A 17,975-nucleotide genomic window follows, 5' to 3' on the forward strand; every position below is an offset into this window, starting at 1 on the left:
TCTAGTATTCTGATTGGATGACCCCAACAAGTTCCCCAATGATTAAAAAAATTAAAGAATTTTAGTTTAAAACGTTCAAATCTATCTACATAGCAACAGATTGCAAAGCAATAACAGTCATAACGATGTCAAACACATCAGCAAAGCAAAGAAAGGGTGCTGTCATGAGCGTAAACCCATACTGTCAGGTATGCTGTTTTTATTTGCTAAAATCCCATATCAGAGAATAAAAAAAGTGTCTGTCAATTCGTGGAGAAATTGAATGCTTCTTTTTAAACTACAGAGCCTCAATCCACCAATTTGTGTGTCGGATTGAATTTCACATAACCAAGTCAGCATGGCTATTTAAGTGAATGCAACATGTAAATGTCAAATGATGTTGATGGAGACCCTAATGGTAGCTGTTTTCTTGCAACATGTAGCCTTCACCCTTCCCCAGCTAGGCAGGCTTATATATAGGCCCTTTAACATTCTGCTGATAAAAATGTGTTGCCTGATATCGATGGGAAAGTGCCCAAACAACGTTGCTCACCAACGTTGCTCAAACAGTTGCCCTGTGTGGGTCCCCATCACTCCTTTCAACACCTCACTGTCCTCCTTTTTCCAATTACACCTCTTCAGAGTTAGTGGAAACACGCAACCTTGCAAACACACACACACACACACACACACACACAAACGTATTACCCCCCCACATCACCACACACACCTCTGCATGCACGCTTTAGTCTATCGTTCAGCCATTTACAAATTAAACGTCTGGAGTAATCAACAATTGATTAAAAATGCTCTAAAACCATTATAACACACAGGGGTGTTTCTTAACTTGCACAGCTGCTGTGCAATTCTGCAGTACAGCTTCATTAATGCTTACGACTTAATTTCCAGTCAGTCATTACAAATCACACCCTAGGCTCTGTCCAATCTCTCACCCAATGATATCAGATGAAGAGTGTGGCCTCAAAATTGCTTGAATTATGAGCCTAATGTGGTGCAAAAAAAAAAAACAAACAAAAAAACGCATTCACAAATTAACTAAACACTGCTACCCTGTGGCTAAATTGGAAAATTGAAAATCAAGATTGAAATCAACAAAACTGTCTAGCACATCTATAGTCTGGCACATAAATCAGTGACACTGAATGTTACATCAAATGCACATCCATTAATGTCTTTCCAAACAATTTCACCATTCATCTTGACATCAAAGTAGATGCTGGCCAGCGCATGCGTGGATAAACACAGAGACTGAATGTAATAGATGTAACCTAGATGCATACAAAGAAAGGAGAACTGTTTTGAAAGGAATATATTATTCCTCCCGGTTCTATGTACATAGTTTTATTCACGGTTTTCTATAAATGTCCCTGACTTGTGTATTTGCTTACCATGCTTTTGAGAATGTACAATTGTCAAAAGATACAAGGTAGCTTTCAATGTGAATACTCTTCTGTAATGCCCTGAAAACCAATACAAAATAAATGAATACAAAAGAAATGAAAGGAATATATTATGGATGAATACAAACACTGATTAGAATAGTTATGTCAAAGTGATCTAGATAAAAATGGACTACATATTTTAGCGTCTGTTACATCTGTCTCAACTTGTAGGAGCATCTTCAGCAACTACTATTGTCACTGAACGGTTACATCAGTGAAAGCACTTGCTTACGCTGTGATACATTTTTGCATATTGTCACTGCTTCTCTCGCAAATTCACTCAGTGTTTAAACAGCTATTTCAAATCCCATTAATTGATAACATTAATGGCCACATAACAGATGCAGATAGCAGCTATTGATAGAGCACAGGTGTAAAGAGCAGTGGGTAGTTAAAAGTGAATTTAAAACATTTCTACACATACCATAATAACTCTCAAAATACACTGGGTTGTGTCAAATCCCATGTATTGATTTCACATCTGCTTTATATAAAACACAGGTGCATGCAGTATATCAAGTGTGCTAGGGTCTTCATGTATAGGGGGGCAATACCAGAATACATCAGCGTATACACTCACAAGCCACTTTATTTGGTTCACCTGTCCAACTGCTTGTGAACGCAAATATCTAATCAGCCAATCAATCACATGGCAGCAACTCGAAGCATTTAGGCATGTAGACATGGTCGACCTGCTGAAGTTCAAACCGAGCATAATGGGGAAGAAAGGTGATTTAAGTGACTTTGAACATGCATGGATGTTGGTGCCAGATGGGCTTGTCTGAGTGTTTCAGAAACTGCTGATCTACTGGAATTTTCACGTAAAAACCACCTCTAGGGTTTACAAAGAATGGTCTGAGAAAATATCCAGTAAGCGACACTTCTCTGGGCGAAAATGTCTTGTTGAGGCCAGAGGTCAGAGGAGAATAGCCAGACTAGTTATAGATGATATAAAGGCAACAGTAACTAAAATAACCACTCGTTTCAACCAAAGTATAAAGAAGTGCATCTCTGAAGGTACATCACGTCGAACCTTGAAGCAGATGGGCTACAGCAGCAAAAAAACAAACTGGGTGCCCCTCCTGTACGCTAAGAAGAGAAAAAACTGAGGCTACAATTCGCATGGGCTCACCAAAATTGGACAATAAAAGAATGGAAAAATGTGGCACGATGTGAACATTTTTCCCCCAAAAAAATGTTGTCAAAAAAAAATGTGAAAAAAAATGTGTCACGATTTCTGCCCTGACTTTCAGATGGTTGGGTTGGAATTTGGCGTAAACAACATGAACACATGGATCCATCCTGCCTTGTATCAATGGTTCAGGCTGGTGGTAGTGTAATGGTGTGGGGGATATTTTCTTGGCACACTTTGGGCCCACTGGAACCAATTGAGCATTGTTTCAATGCCATGGTATATTGCAATAATAAGTATTATTGCTGACCATGTCCATCCCTTTATGACCACAGTGTACCCCTTTTCTGATGGTTACTCTCAGCAGGTTATCTCCTTCTGGAACGAAATACTGTTTTCTGATTGGCTAATGGGGTGTACATTAAGTTCGTATAGATGGACACCTTGGACGTAGTCCCAGTAGAAACGTTAAATCGCCGTTCCATATCAATGCTCTTGAATGGTTACCATTGACAACCAACGTAACGTTTATTTTTTGACAGCTAGGATAATTTGAACCAAGATGGCGGCGTGTTGGGACAAGTTAGTGGGCAATGTTTTATGTCAATTAAGCTATCTACACGACTTTTTATATGTCTAAATTTACTCGGTTAGTTGTTTATGTTCTACACGAATGTTGCAGAGTAAAGGAATTCATAACTGAAAGTCTCGAATATTATTTGTAGGCGGCTGTTAGCGCTTAGAAAAAAAAAACATTGTAACAGATGGTAGCTCACACAGCTAACTAGCCTTCGACCAAAATTACTAAACTTGACCTCCCTGTTGCTCTGTCCAACTTCACCATCAACGGAAGCGTGGAGTTCAACTGTAAATAGTAAAACCTTATGAACAATACCTGTGTCCGTGTGTCCGTTTACTTTACAGAGGTGAGCTCATGAGTGTCACTTTGCAGCAACACCTGGGGAAACTAAAGGTCCAGTCTCACGCACTACTTTCTCACTACTTTCTCTAACGGGAGCACTAGGCTTCAAATCAAGAATTCATTAGGTTATTATGCATATTAAATTTCCTAAAGATAAAGGAAATTCTAAATAATAATAATAAAAACATTTTTGGATGTTGTAAACGGGAGATAAGCGGGATAACGGCCTCCGAGCTGTCCAGTTATACGAATTTAATGGACTTCTGCGGAGCAACACCACTCCGCTCCGCGTCGTGGTGTTCTTTGCCCCGCAGCGTCCATTAAATTCGTATAACTGGACAGCTCGTCGGCCGTTATCCCTTACATAACGCATGTCACAAAGCTTAAATCATCTCAAACTGGTTTCTTGAACATTACAATGTGTTCACTGTCCTCCAGTGGCCTCCACAATCTCTAGAGCACCTTTGTGGGATGTGGTGGAACGGGAGATTCACAACATGGATGAGCAGTCAACAAATATGCAGCAACTGCATGATGCTATCATGTCAGTACCAAAACCTCTGAGGAATGTTTCCAGCGCCTTGTTGAATCTATGCCACGAAGAATTAAGGCAGTTCTGAAGTCAAAAAGGGGGACTAACCCAGTACTATCAAGGTGCACCTAATAAAGTGGCCGGTGAGCGTATAATATCAGAATATAACCACTCCAACAATGGTGAAGACACCCAACATCCAACGGCTCCCCATAGGGATGAATCCTGTAAAAGTCTGTATTGCAAGGCACATTTATGAGTTTGCAGATGAAGACTAATATGGCTGTAGACATAATTTTCTCAATTAAGAGTTAAAAACGGTAGCCATAATTGAATGCCCATGACCATATTAAAAGCCTAACAATACGTGCACATTTCCAAAACAGCGTTCACTCTGAACTTTCAGAAAATACTATATAAAAATCAGGCTACGATACTTCCCGGCTTGAAAATGTTTACACGTTACACTGGGCGAGTTGTCCGTTTAATTACTAGGCCTATATATATTTTTTTTTTGACGAACATCATGTTGAATTTGTATTTGTATTCTAAAGTACAGTGAACAATTTACACAGCAGAAAAGTTGTGGAAGGCAGGCCGGACTGTCATATTTGATGTTGCTGTCACCTTAACGCCTTCCTCACTGGTGAAACAGAGAACTAGCCCCAGACTGAGGACCAATCAGGGAACGCCATGACTGATCACAAGATCAGTTCGACTTCCGCATCTGATGTGAATGAAATATTCCAACGATCCTTGGGCTCTGCTTGTAAAAGTAAAGTTGTTGCGATACTCTTGGCCTTTCAGACGAGGTACTAATGATAGGCTTGCTTTACCTTAAAATGCGAATCATTCTTTAGTGTACCCTGTAGCTTAACTGATAGCAACGTCCATGCATCAGCGTGTTACCATGGCTCCGTTGTAAAACTTCACATGCAGTAGCCTAACCTGTACAGTTAACGTTACAGTTTAACATATATTCCTCAGATGGAACATTTCACCATAATTTGTAGCCGAAATGAAATACGATCATTCCAGTGAAACACTATAACTATTACAGTACACTGACAGTTGTTTTCTTTCTATGGCATTCATTATTCAGTAGATCTGGTGTCAGCGTGCAGAGTTCAGTTTGCCCAAGCGTTACTGAGCATGTTAGACTTTGGTCCGGTCGATACATTTGTTGTAGACTATGGAATAGCGGATCAGGAACTGAATACATCTCGCGTCAAACCAAACGAAACGTTATGTGATATTAGTTAGTGTAGGTTGTATAGGAAGCACCAGCTAGAATAGATAGAGGACTCATTACAAAGAGTCCACTGCGTTCTGGATCTTCTTTCCTGTTAATTATTTCACTTTGGCGTTTACGGATCACCTTATGTCTCTTCCTCAGGTAAATCATTATGATGTCGTCAGTCCTCTGCCAGAGAGGAACACTGAATAAAGACAATATCCTGGAGACTCCTATGCCTGTCAAGATTGACAGCAACTTCTCTTCCTGTAAGGGGGCTCACTCTGTGAAGAAGCAAATATGTGCACATGGTGAATATTCAGAAAATGGCCAGGTTTAGACGTAAATCCTGTTTGACCCTATTCGCATTGGCATCATTTATTTTCTTAATCATAGTCATTTCAAAATTCTCAATCCAAGAAGCCTCTGACTTGCCAGATGCATTTGGCCTGGAGCTGATCCCTCACGCCAACAGAATGGAAAAACCTCTAAATCAGCTGCAGGCTGACCATGCAACCCCGGACACAGACACTAAAGAGGTCAACATGAATGCGGAGACCTTGCTGGAGAAGTACTCTGTGCCCAATTACAACTTCCACACCTTCTACTACACCTGGTATGGTAATCCACAGTTCGATGGCAAGTACCTGCACTGGGACCACCCCCTGCTTCCTCATTGGGACCCGAAGGTGGCGGCTTCATTCCCCACAGGCCGGCACTCACCTCCAGACGACATCGGCGCCAACTTTTACCCCGCCCTGGGGGCATACAGCTCCAGAGACCCTTCTGTCATTGATGCCCATATGCGTCAGATGCGAATGGCAGCAATTGGTGAGGCATTGGGTTTAAAGGGGAAATGGGACCTTTAAAAAATTTAAATTCTGTGCCTACTATACAGATGTATCTCTAAAGGAACTGTGAAAAGATATCGTTTCCCAATGTGACTGTACTGCCTGTTTACCTTCAGTATTTGTTTTAGGTGTTGTGTTTGCATACATTGGTTTACATTTTGTCAGGACTAGATAAATGTATACAAATGTAAGATGAAACCTGAAAAAGGCCAACTATATGCATATAATGCACAAGAATATGGGTAAACACTGTACTTTCCTCACAACCTCAGAATGACATTATTGTTGGATGGTAAGTGATCACTACATATCACACTTTGAAATAAACTTAACATCACATGCCTTGAAAACCTGCCCTAATCTGCTTTGGCTTAACCGAGGAATTCAGGGAACAAATGCCCGGTATCTCGGCACTATATTTGACTTTTGATAAAAGGCAGCAATGGTATGCTTACATGTAGCAGACACTTTGATCTGAAAAGTAACTTGTACTGCAGGAACGGCATAGATTTTTTTTCAGTGTTTGTTTGCTCCATGAAATCAAACAAACTATCTCGGAGTCGTGTTGGCACTTGCAGGAGAAATTCAGATGGAACTCAGAATGCTGTTAGGGACAGAGCCATGTTCTTCCTGAACCTTATCAACTTATGCCATGTACCCTTGAATAAAACATTTAACCTCCTACTACATCAGCCTAGAGGAGCTGCCTGGTTGTCTTTAGCAGAAGACTGCAGACTGTGGGCAGCTTTAAGGTGTGTGTGTGCGTGTGTGTGTGTGCGTGTGTGTGTGTGTGTGTGTGTGTGTGTGTGTGTGTGTGTGTGTGTGTGACTGTGAGTGTGAGAGAGAGTCTGTGAGTGTGTGTGCGTGCGCTGAAAAAAGTGCATTAGGCCGCTAAAATAGCATTAGGCCACACTGTCAAACTTTTACAGGTTTCGTAAAGTTATATTTAAACGTTCAAATATCAAGTGTGTTGTATAACAGGATGTTGTTCTACTTCCTTGTGTGTATGCACCAGGTGTGCTGGCCATCTCCTGGTATCCCCCTGGTATGAAAGATGACAATGGTGAAGCCACAGATGATATTGTGCCTCTGGTCTTAGATGCAGCTCACAAATACCAGATTAAGGTAAAGAATTCTGCCTAGTTCTGATATATCACAGAGAAAATGTTAGGCCTATTTATCAGAAAATAATGTAAGCTGAGATGTTAGTGTGGTATTTCTAAAGTACTGACTGCATTTTCTTAAAAAGGTGGCACTTGTAGTTTCTTTTGTCATAAAACATACAAGTATTCGTGCCAGTTTTGTCTCAGTGGCAGGTCTTGTGATTCTGTGTAAATAACATAGAATATGCAAACATAGTGGGAAATAATTTTTTCTCTCTGTCAACTCCAAAGTGCATGATCATGTTAGGTCTATGTTTTTTTGTAGAAGCCTATAGCACCCTAAGATAAGACATCTTATTGAATTAATCTTGCCTAACCTTCTTCTGCACAGGTGACTTTTCATATTGAACCCTTTAAAGGACGAGATGAGAAGACTATGTTTGACTGTGTCAAGTACATTGTGGAAAAGTGAGTACTATATAGTATAACGTTTTTAGTGTTAAGAAAGCGACTTAAAGGAGAACTCAGGCATTTTTTTTTCTTTGCCCGATCGAAATCGGTCCAGTATCGAGTTAGAACGCTATAACTGGCAACCGCGGCACGGCTATACAATGAAATCCTATGGGACAAGCATCCGCATCCAAGTAAATTGCTTGTTTTCACCACATTACAGTTTCTACAGTCATTAGTTAAAGGTTAAACTAATGACTGTAGAAACAGTAATTTTCTACAGTTTCTTTACAGATATCGAGGCCAACAGAGCCAGGTCTATATCTGTAGGGATCCTTTCCATGTTGTCAGACATTATGTGAAAAAAACGCATTCATTCTTTATAGAAAAATAACAATAATATATTTAAGAAAAAAAGCCCCCTTGACCCTTCACTGTGCACCACCAGCGGCAGCCATATTGGATAGATATAGTGGCAGTCTGTGTTTGCTGTACTAGTTCATATTTCTCCCACTGCGCACTTTTGTTACCGTTTTGAAACTTCTGTCTATGGTAAAAGTCTTTTCACGTCCGATTTGCTCATATAAGCTATGGCTGACACTTTTAAAAACCGGTTTGAACAATGGTCTGATGCAAAAAGATTAAACAGTGATAGATTAAAGTGTGGCTTGTTAATGTTATCCATTTCCTAACCAGCTTCTTAACAACATTAATTTAGTTTATGTTGTTGCTGTTATGAAGTGATGCAGCGGGGTTAATTAGGGTTCAGGCTGAGGTTGTTAGGCGTTTACATGGGGCAATTACATCATTGGGTTAGAAAGTGTGTGGATCGGGGTTTACACAAACACTAATTCGCTGGCGGATTGTAATCTACTCACTTTGGAGACCCGATTCAAAAGTATGCAGATTTAGTGACCCAATCCGCCCGGTTCGTGTGAAACGAAAGGTCAATCCGGACACATTTCTAGGGCTCTAGGGTTTGTGTAAACACGGCCTAAGGCCGAACAACCTTTTCTTCAATTACCGTTTTGTTTTTGTAAATAACAGTTTCTATGGCATTTAAACATAACTGTGACCATCATGGGCTGAAATGCATATTGCTCGCACAGTCATACTGTTGTGACCTTTCTCTACAGATATGGAGAGCACCCAGCTTTCTTCAGGTATAAAACTGAGACTGGGAAGACCCTTCCTTTGTATTACATTTATGACTCTTATCTTCTGAGTCCAGAGAACTGGGCTCGACTTTTAAAGCCGAATGTGAAGACCAGCATCAGGAACACCCCTTATGATGGAATCTTCTTGGCTCTTTTAGTAGAGGAGAAACACAAGAGGGCCATCTTGTCTTCAGGCTTCGATGGCATGTACACTTATTTTGCCACCAATGGCTTCACCTACGGCTCATCCTATCGCAACTGGAGGTCTATCAAGGCCTTCTGCGATGCCAGCAACCTGATCTTTGTGCCCAGCGTCGGCCCGGGATACATCGACACCAACATCCGGCCATGGAACTCGCAGAACACGCGGAACCGCATCAAGGGCAGGTACTACGAGACCGCCTTGAGTGCTGCGGCAGAGGCAGGTGCCCAGGTTGTCTCCATAACCTCCTTCAATGAGTGGCATGAGGGCACCCAGATAGAGATGGCGGTGCCAAAGGCAGGGCGCACTGCTTACCTGGACTACTTACCACATAAGCCTGGCAACTACTTACAGATAACAAGAAAGTGGGCTGATAAATTCAGTGTTGAATGAAGGGTTGTTTTGACAACCAAATGTCAAAGCTCTGACTTGTGTTTTTAAGCAAGATATTAAACTGTGAAGTTTAGATTTTTTGCCGGTGGGGTCTGTAATTCCTCTGAATGTAGGGCATTTTATGACATGTCTGACACGTCTGACACGTCTTGCAAAAACAAGCAGTTTGCGGTGGGGTATTTTTGAAACAGGAGGTTTGTGGTGTAAACTGTGAACACTTGTCTCACGCAATGCATTAGAGATGTCAAGCTGCACACTAACTATGTGTATCACCTAATACCCGGTGTGCTCCACATCTTTTACCTGTCATTATTCAATAATAAAAAGAAAAATGAGAGAAATTTGCAGCATAAAAAAGTAAAATATATAAAGTGTGTTTCTTGTCTTTCATGACTCATTGGTAATCTCTCAGTGAAGAACTTTATAGGGTTATATTTCATTTCAAGTATTGATTGTGAATACATTGTTCACAAAAGAAGGACTCTATATGAAAATATAGGGTCTGTTATTCCCCTGAATAAAGGTCATTTCCTGACATTGTCATGAAACTGTATTTCTGAAAACAATAGGTTTGCGGTGTAGCCACTGGCCAAACACTGCAAGCACTTGTCTCATGCAATGCATTAGAGATGACGAGCTGCACCCTAACTATGTGCTGTTCCATATCACCTATAAGAATACCCAATCTTTTACCTGTCATTATGCAATAATAAAAAGGAAAATGAGAGAACTGCAGCATAAAGTATTCTAATAAATTAAGTGTGGTCCTTGTCTTTACGAATCATTTGTTGAAATTATGATTTTAATTTGTGTTTTCTCATTTAAGCACTTAAAAGGGCCATACTCCATTCCAGTATTAAGTGTAAATACCCACATTTAAGACAATAGAAGAAGTAGTCTATATGAATATGGGATTTCTTATTTCCCTGAATAAAGAGCATTTCCTCACATGGTGACTACGCAGATCATACAGAAAGAGACGTGTTTGCGGTGTACCGACTAGGCTTCTTGCAAAACGCGGCAAACACTTGTCTCTGGCAATGCATTAGAGATAACGAGCTGCACCCTACCTATGTGCTGTTCCATATTCCCTACCCTACCTACGGCAGCCTGCGTTCCGTGCAGCCGCATTGACGGTAAACACAAGAAAGGTAGCCGGCGCATGAGCAGCCTGGGGAACATTATTCCACATCGCATCACATGCCGTCCATGGCGTCTTCGCAAGTGATGCACTGCTTTTCAGGCGATAATTTTACAATAGCCCTAATTCTCACGGTGATGTTTTGTCTTTAAATTCACGAGACGTTCAGGAGAAATAGCCAAGTCTTGTCGCTTGCAGAGAAAGGACTATGGGTTTGGGCGCTTCCGATCCCTGGCCAATCTCATCAAATATTGTCACAATTGAAAATATTTCACTGGATCCAAGGCACATGCGGCATTTGGGATACCTCCACAGGACGACCTCGACCAAAAATACAACAAGATATGGAGTGATTTCATGAACGCCAACCGTGGGGATGGTGAGTGCAGATTTTTTTTCTCCTCTCATCCGCGGTACCTGGTTTCAACAAACAACAAAATAGGTTTCAACTCAAATGATAAAAAGGCTACGTGAAGAAGACCCTGATCGTTATTGGGCTATGTCATCCCCTCTTTGTTTGAGTAAGTCCATTAAGGAGATGATAAAAGTAAATGTCCTGGGCTCCTACAACGTGGCATTTTGGCTGGGCTATATGCGCCTTTATTTTTATACACCGATAAAAACAACCACAATAGTGCATGTGCCCTGTGTGTGTTTGCGCGCGGAAGCCTTTCGTGACCTATGTGTTGAAAATCCTCTCTTTGCATAAAATGCATAACTGGCACGTAGGCTGTCATCGGTGCATGCTTGGGCGCAGTGTGGGCTCAGTCGGTAGGCTACATACACTGTTGTTCACTGACATGTATCACAGGCTTGAGCATCATGTTCTAAAACGACCTTCAGTAAGCGCCGCTGAAAGTAATTGCTCACCTTGGATGGTGCCCCTCAGCATGGTTTAGGTTATTGCATAGCCTAACACGTAAGCCAACAATAGTCACGTTAGTGCAAAGGGTTAACTGCATGCCTTTTTTCCCAAGCACTCGTGAACGTTAGAGCACTACCGCTGTACCACTCAGTCTGCGTGTCCTAAATACATCACATTTGATTTAAAACGAGCCATCACCAAAGATAGAGGAATAGAAAGACCGTGGCTTTCGTGGCGCTTGGTTTCTTCCTTGGTTCCTATTTCTGAGAACCTGTGCCATTTTTTGGAGCTTGGCCTGACTGAGTGGTAATATATTTGTTGACGTTAAAAACGCGAATAAGCCCCTTACCTGTAAGCCACGGATTTACACAAATGCACCAAAACCGTATTTTTTGTAAGACTGACAATCTGTCCAAATCAGTCCTACCAATTTGATAGACAGTGATCTGATGTGCGCCACTATAACCCTTGGACAGTGAAATCAGGGATTGTTTACCACGTAGCCTTTGATTTGCCACTTGAATGGAGTCTTCTGCATATTGATTGAATTAAATGTGCACAGAATATAGTGTAGTTCCAAGTCGAGATATTTGTGGTAATTTATATGCTGTATCGGTACACACACACACACATCATCATGATGTATTATTGGATAGGCACATCAGGCAGTGGTTGTAGTCCACTGTGATGAATAGGAATCGACTATTGGAACTTGCACTGTGGTGTCATCCTGCTTCACTCTCTTCCCCTACCTTCAGTCATACATGCGTCCTCCTCATAAGCCTCACCTGCAACTGTTACTGTTATACACACATAGTGTTAGAAAGGAACACACACAGACAGATAGTGAGCAAGATGGACTAGAGCTACTATTTTATATTATTTTGTGCTGCAGAGATGTACAAAGCTTATCACCCCAGTGCTTACTGAAAGTGCTTTCCTGGTGCAAGAGGATTAGCATGAAATGCATTGATAAGCCTTTAAAACATGCCTGTCACTGGTCAGTGCTGCCATTAATGCCCACGGAAAATTAGCAAAAGTCTCTCGGACAGTGGCGCCCTACTACACAACTATCAGTGCAAACTACTGAGCCAGTCCGTGTTCCTGTAATGTATACAACAAGGGTGTCTACAGCACCCCTGGGGCGGCTAGAATGTGGTGCCCGCATTTGCTATTGTTTTTGTGCTTGTGTGGATATGACCTTTGCTGTAATATTGTCAGCTAGTGGGCATTGAGTGTCGCTGACAGAGCTTGCTTCGCCTTAAGATGGCAGTGTTTACACACGCACCTACTGAGTGACACGTAGCGTCATAGATCAGTCAAGAGGTGAGACTCAAGCACACCCCATCATAACACAACTCTGCTGGCCCAGTATAGTGTCGTGCTTAATTCCTCACAGACGTGAAATAGATATGTGTTTGCAATCATTTGCTGACTTCATTCGGTTCAGTATGCTTATTCATCATAATTTTTCAGAACATGATGGTCTTAAAGTAATCTCACTTTAACTGGGATATTGTGATGAAATAAAAGCTATTTGCTTAAAGTTTACACAACCATAATTTCATGTTTTAAACATGCTCATTGATAATGCACTGTTGTTTGAAGTAATATCTGTACAAGTACCCTGTTTTGTTTGATCAATGTTGCTTTTTAAATTAACAGTAAGAAGAACTGTGGAGAATTGGGATCTACACGACTAACACAAGCGATCACAGAAACAGAGATTAAGAACATTTGACATTTTTGTCTGCGTGGATATCAGCATATCACCAGGTAACCTGCATAATGATATGACTACACTTATGAGCATTATTCAGATATAAGACCAATGACATGAATCCCTACAGTATAGTTTCATATGTGTTCCGGACCAGATGATACACAGATGGCAAAGTCTTCATCTTGTGTTGCTCCCTTTAGTGTCTGTATTGCCCTATTTAAACAATTTTCTGGCTTTCATACTATTTTTATCTGTTGTCCGTTACATCTCATGGTCTGACCTTCATGGAAAGCACCTTGTGATCTTAGCAGAGGTTTGGTATAAATATAGATGTTGTTAATGTTTGTCGTTTTGTTGTTGTTTGTTTCTCTTCTTTATCAGAGTATGCCATCTGCACCCATCCTCAGAGTTCTAAGACCCTTTCTGCTTGGAACGTTTCTGCTAGGATGTTTCGTGACGTTATTTTTAATGTACATCAAACCCTCCACCAGTTGGTTGTCTGGTCCCGTGGAGTCAGAGACGTCCACGGCTCGTGCTAAGAGCCTCCTCTCCAACAGAAGCCAGCAGAACCAGACTACCATCTTGGTCTGGCTCTGGCCCTTTGGACAGACATATGACCTGAACGTTTGCAGCTCTCTGTTTAACATTGAGGGTTGCCACATTACGGCGGACAGGAACCTGTACAATAAATCAGATGGGGTGGTCATTCATCACAGGGACATCTCCAGTGATCTGTCCAACCTGCCTCCAGTCTACCGTCCTGCGTTGCAGAAATGGGTGTGGATGAACCTTGAGTCCCCGTCCCATTCTTCTCAGTTATCTGGCATCGAAAACCTGTTTAATTTAACCCTGAACTACCGCCAAGATGCTGACATCGAAGTGCCTTATGGGTCCATCGTCGCCAACCAAGGGGATGAGGAATTTGTGCCACCTAGCAAGACTAAGCTGGTATGCTGGATTGTGAGCAACTGGAATCCAGACCACGTCCGAGTGAAATACTACAATGACTTGTACAAACACATCGAGGTTCATGCTTATGGACAGGCTTTCGGGGAATACTTGTCTGACCAAGATTACTTCCCAACCATTGCCAGCTGTAAGTTTTATCTCTCGTTCGAGAACTCCATCCACAAGGACTACATCACGGAGAAGCTCTTCAACCCTCTCTCTGTGGGGGCGGTACCCGTGGTGCTGGGACCGTCACGGGAAAACTATCAGAACTTCATCCAAGGAGACGCCTTCATTCACGTGGACGACTTCCCCTCGCCCAAAGAGCTGGCCGAGTTCCTCCTGCTCTTGGACAAGAACGAGGAGATGTACCTGAGGTACTTTGACTGGCGCAAGCACTTCAAGGTGAAAAAGGCTTACTTCTGGGCCGAGCACACGTGCCTCGCCTGTGACTACATCAGGAGGCACAATGAGTATAAGTCTTTCAACAACCTTGACAAATGGTACTGGGGTTGATTCAGGGTTCATCTTTGTGGGTGGCCAAGGTATAGGTGTCTTTCAGGGGTGAAGAACTTGACTATTATTTATTACACAGTAGATCCAGGTTTTTGGGCAATGGCTCAAAGTGATGCATTTTCTTTTTTTAAATACTGTAACTGATTTGGCACTGTAATGTTTCCCCTCTTGTGAAAATGTGAATTAATACGGGCCACCTATGTGGCAACGTCCCATTGTAAAAAATATATTGTGGTGATGCTTTCAAGATGGAAAAATATAAATATATAATTGTTATGAGGAGGATATTTCTACAATATATTATTTATTTTACTTTGGCATTGTACCATAAAATGTTTATTGATATTAGTGATGCGGTCATCTATGCAGTGTTTACACAATTTCAATTTGTGAACATAGTGCAACTACTGTAAAATATCTGTGTACAATAATTATTTTTTGAGAATTATTTTCCATATTTTTGTATGGATGTACTTGCACAGGAAGCACCCTGGAAGACTCCCTTGGTCATGTGAGAATGATACAGTCTATTTTTGAACACTGTGTCAACTGTCTACTGTAAATGTACAGATTTATTTCATGTGATAGATCCACAATGACTAATAATGACAGTATCTTGTTTTTTTATCAGGCAATATATTTCACATCTTGTGTCACGAGGAGCAGCTTGGAAATCTGCCACTTTAATGTGAAATTATTATTATCATAATTTATTTCAAATAAATACTAAGATACTAGTGGAGGCAAAATACGAGCACAAGTTTAACATGTAGTCTATGTGAGGAGAGCCTTTGGGTGGTCAGGATTCTTTAACCCCATAGTCACCCTTGGTAACCCTTCCTCCCCTCACATATAAGCATTTAGAACGGTCAGTTTCGCAGTAAGTTACAGCCCATTTTTCATGGGAGTTTGCCTCCCCTGCCACCCACTAAGGCCAGTAAATTGCACCCACCTGAGCATGGTGGACCCTGCTACAGGCTTATACAGTAGAAGCCCTTCTCCTCCCTATTTTCCACTAGAGAGATGGCTACTAAGCAGTAGCTGCTAATGTGTAGAGGATGAGGATGTGGCTGTGGTGGTGGGGCTTTGGGGTCTGAATGGTTTGATTCCCATAATGCACTTCTCCATAAGGTAATGTGATCCAATGCGAAACACAATTTTTTTCATAAAGTCTAAAAGCACACACAAAAAGCAAAAATCACCACAGCTGAATGTCCGTGTCTGTCGATGCTTTCAATTGTTCATATTTTCAGATTATGTTTACACACTTAATCCAGATCCATTAACTAGTCACAATGATGTAAACGGTAATTTTCAAGCCAAAGTGCAGTATATGCCTGTAACACCAGTTCCTTTACTTCTCTATGTTCACACCCACCTTGGAAAGTTTCAACTTCTATTGTTTTACAACGTTAAATCATGGGTGATTTTAATTTCTGCTCTTTTCAACAGAAAAATATACTTGTTGAAGTGAAAACGGATAAACAGATAAAACAAATTAAAAAAAAGAATAAAAAATGTAAAACACCTAAATATAATAAGTCAACCACGATTCAATGTTTGTAAAACGATAAAAGATGAAAGCTTCCAAGACGGGTGAATACTTTTTATAGGTAGGCCTACTGTAGATCTCAGTCATCGGTCTGGCTTTTAATATGGGTCACGGCTTTCAATAGTTACGGTGGCAGGTGTCACTGGTCAGCCTGTCTAATACACTTATGAGAAAATATTGATGCTCTGTGGTAGATAATCTGACTTTGAATAAGGATGTCTCCATGCCGACATTTATCAAACGTTTTGTATTGTTTACTGTCAATGGGACCATCTGTTTTGGAAGTGGATGACACCTTTTTGCCAGTTAGTCAGAATTGACTTGCTCCGAAACCATAATCTGTATATAACCTTCATCGTCTGGCACAAATTTGAGATTTTGTTTTATTTACAAACTAAAGGACAAAAAAATGCTAACTTACATACTGTGTATTGTATCAGCGAGTTGAAAAAAAAAACATATGCTCTGTGTTTGTTTTAAGTGTGTATCTGCAGTACTTGACGGTATGAACACCTCTTGTAAATATCTGTGTTGTTCAAGTTTCTCTTTGACCTGTACCTGGGTTCCCCAGATGGCAGCTTACGCTGGATTGAGTCTGAGCCACGTCTGAGCCAGATCTGTCCCAAGATCGACTGACAGTCGGGGGACAGCACTGTGAAAATGAGCTCATTGTAACTTAGAAGAATAAGACAGGTGCTATGAGGCAGAAATCCGCAGAGGATTACAACGAAAATAATAGTGTGTGGAAGACAATGCTGTTAGTGTTACAGAGAAGACATTTTGTTGTAATGTGAAGCAGTTTTGAGAAGGAGAAGAATACAGATGCTTTTTGTGCTTTTTGGATTAGCGCTAATCCGTTTCGATGCTATCACATTGCTTGTGTCTTTCTGACTTGCTGCAGAAATAGCACTCTCATTCATCCTTACATTGTGGCTTGGACCTACTGAGCTTATGGCTGTATCCGGCTTTCTTTGCTTCACAATTTGTGTCATCACACAGCATTTTCAGAAAGAAAGAGAGTGTGTGTGTGTGTGAGGGGGAAAGAGAGAGAGAGAGTGCCTGTTATAACCTCATATTGTATAGGAGCAGCTACATGTGTGAAACCAGTTTCTTGTTGGTTGTGGCTATCTAGACCAGGTCTTGCCATTTTGCAGTCCTCTCTGCAGCTATCTCACAGCTTGTTTCTCTGTTGGCTTTTGGCTTCCTTTAAGCTGGTCTTTGGATGAGTAGCGTGTTAGTAATCTGGACGTGCCTCTGATTCAGTCTGCTTTAGTGGGCTCATGCGTGCAGGCTGGGCACCCAGGCCCTGGCTGGGAGAGACATGTGTCCTTTATGCATCACGACGTCAGGAACAGCCCAAGTGGACAGAGCCCCCTGCTGATCTACCTACGGTGACTGTTTAGCATAACTGGTCATAGCAAAAATGTCTGCCAAAACGTAATTTGCCAAATGTTTTGCTGTAGATGTCTGTCGGTGTCAAAGAAATAAAGACAAATAAAAATAAGTGATTTAAACCTCTTTTTGTATGTCTTTTAATTTCCCTAGGAAGAGGGATTGTTTTGTTGTTTAATGTTGGAGAAAGCAATCCTGTCTTTATGTAAACATATTGTTAACCTTTTCACTTGACATATTGTAAACCTTTTCACTGCCACAGAGGCAGATATGAATAGGTCCCAACAAGGTGATATATGATTGAGGAGACCACAGGGACTGTGTTTTGGTGTTCACAACCCAATCGTCCAGCTGCTGTTGGTTACCTCATGTCTGTGCTGATACTCTGGCATTTGGAGTGATCCCCTTCTGAACCCGTAC

At 41.3% G+C, this 17,975-nt stretch overlaps 2 protein-coding genes across 2 annotated transcripts; both read left to right on the plus strand.

Annotated features, from left to right (window-relative positions):
- Window positions 1–4,721: 4,721 nt before the first annotated feature.
- manea (mannosidase, endo-alpha) lies at window positions 4,722–9,765 on the plus strand (the record flags this gene model as incomplete). Its single annotated transcript, XM_080849850.1, is given in 7 exon segments — window positions 4,722–4,840; window position 5,425; window positions 5,429–5,573; window positions 5,683–6,093; window positions 7,129–7,238; window positions 7,608–7,684; window positions 8,803–9,765. Coding segments are annotated over 7 exon segments (1,479 nt in total). The 3' UTR covers window positions 9,419–9,765.
- A 3,509-nt stretch (window positions 9,766–13,274) lies between these two features.
- Window positions 13,275–14,611, plus strand: fut9a (fucosyltransferase 9a; the record flags this gene model as incomplete). Its single annotated transcript, XM_080850774.1, has 1 exon — window positions 13,275–14,611. The coding sequence occupies exon 1, from the start codon at window positions 13,478–13,480 to the stop codon at window positions 14,609–14,611; it is 1,134 nt and encodes a 377-aa protein (XP_080706900.1). The 5' UTR covers window positions 13,275–13,477.
- Window positions 14,612–17,975: the final 3,364 nt, after the last annotated feature.

Source organism: Sprattus sprattus (assembly GCF_963457725.1).
Source record: "Sprattus sprattus genome assembly, chromosome: 13".
NCBI lineage: Eukaryota > Metazoa > Chordata > Actinopteri > Clupeiformes > Clupeidae > Sprattus > Sprattus sprattus.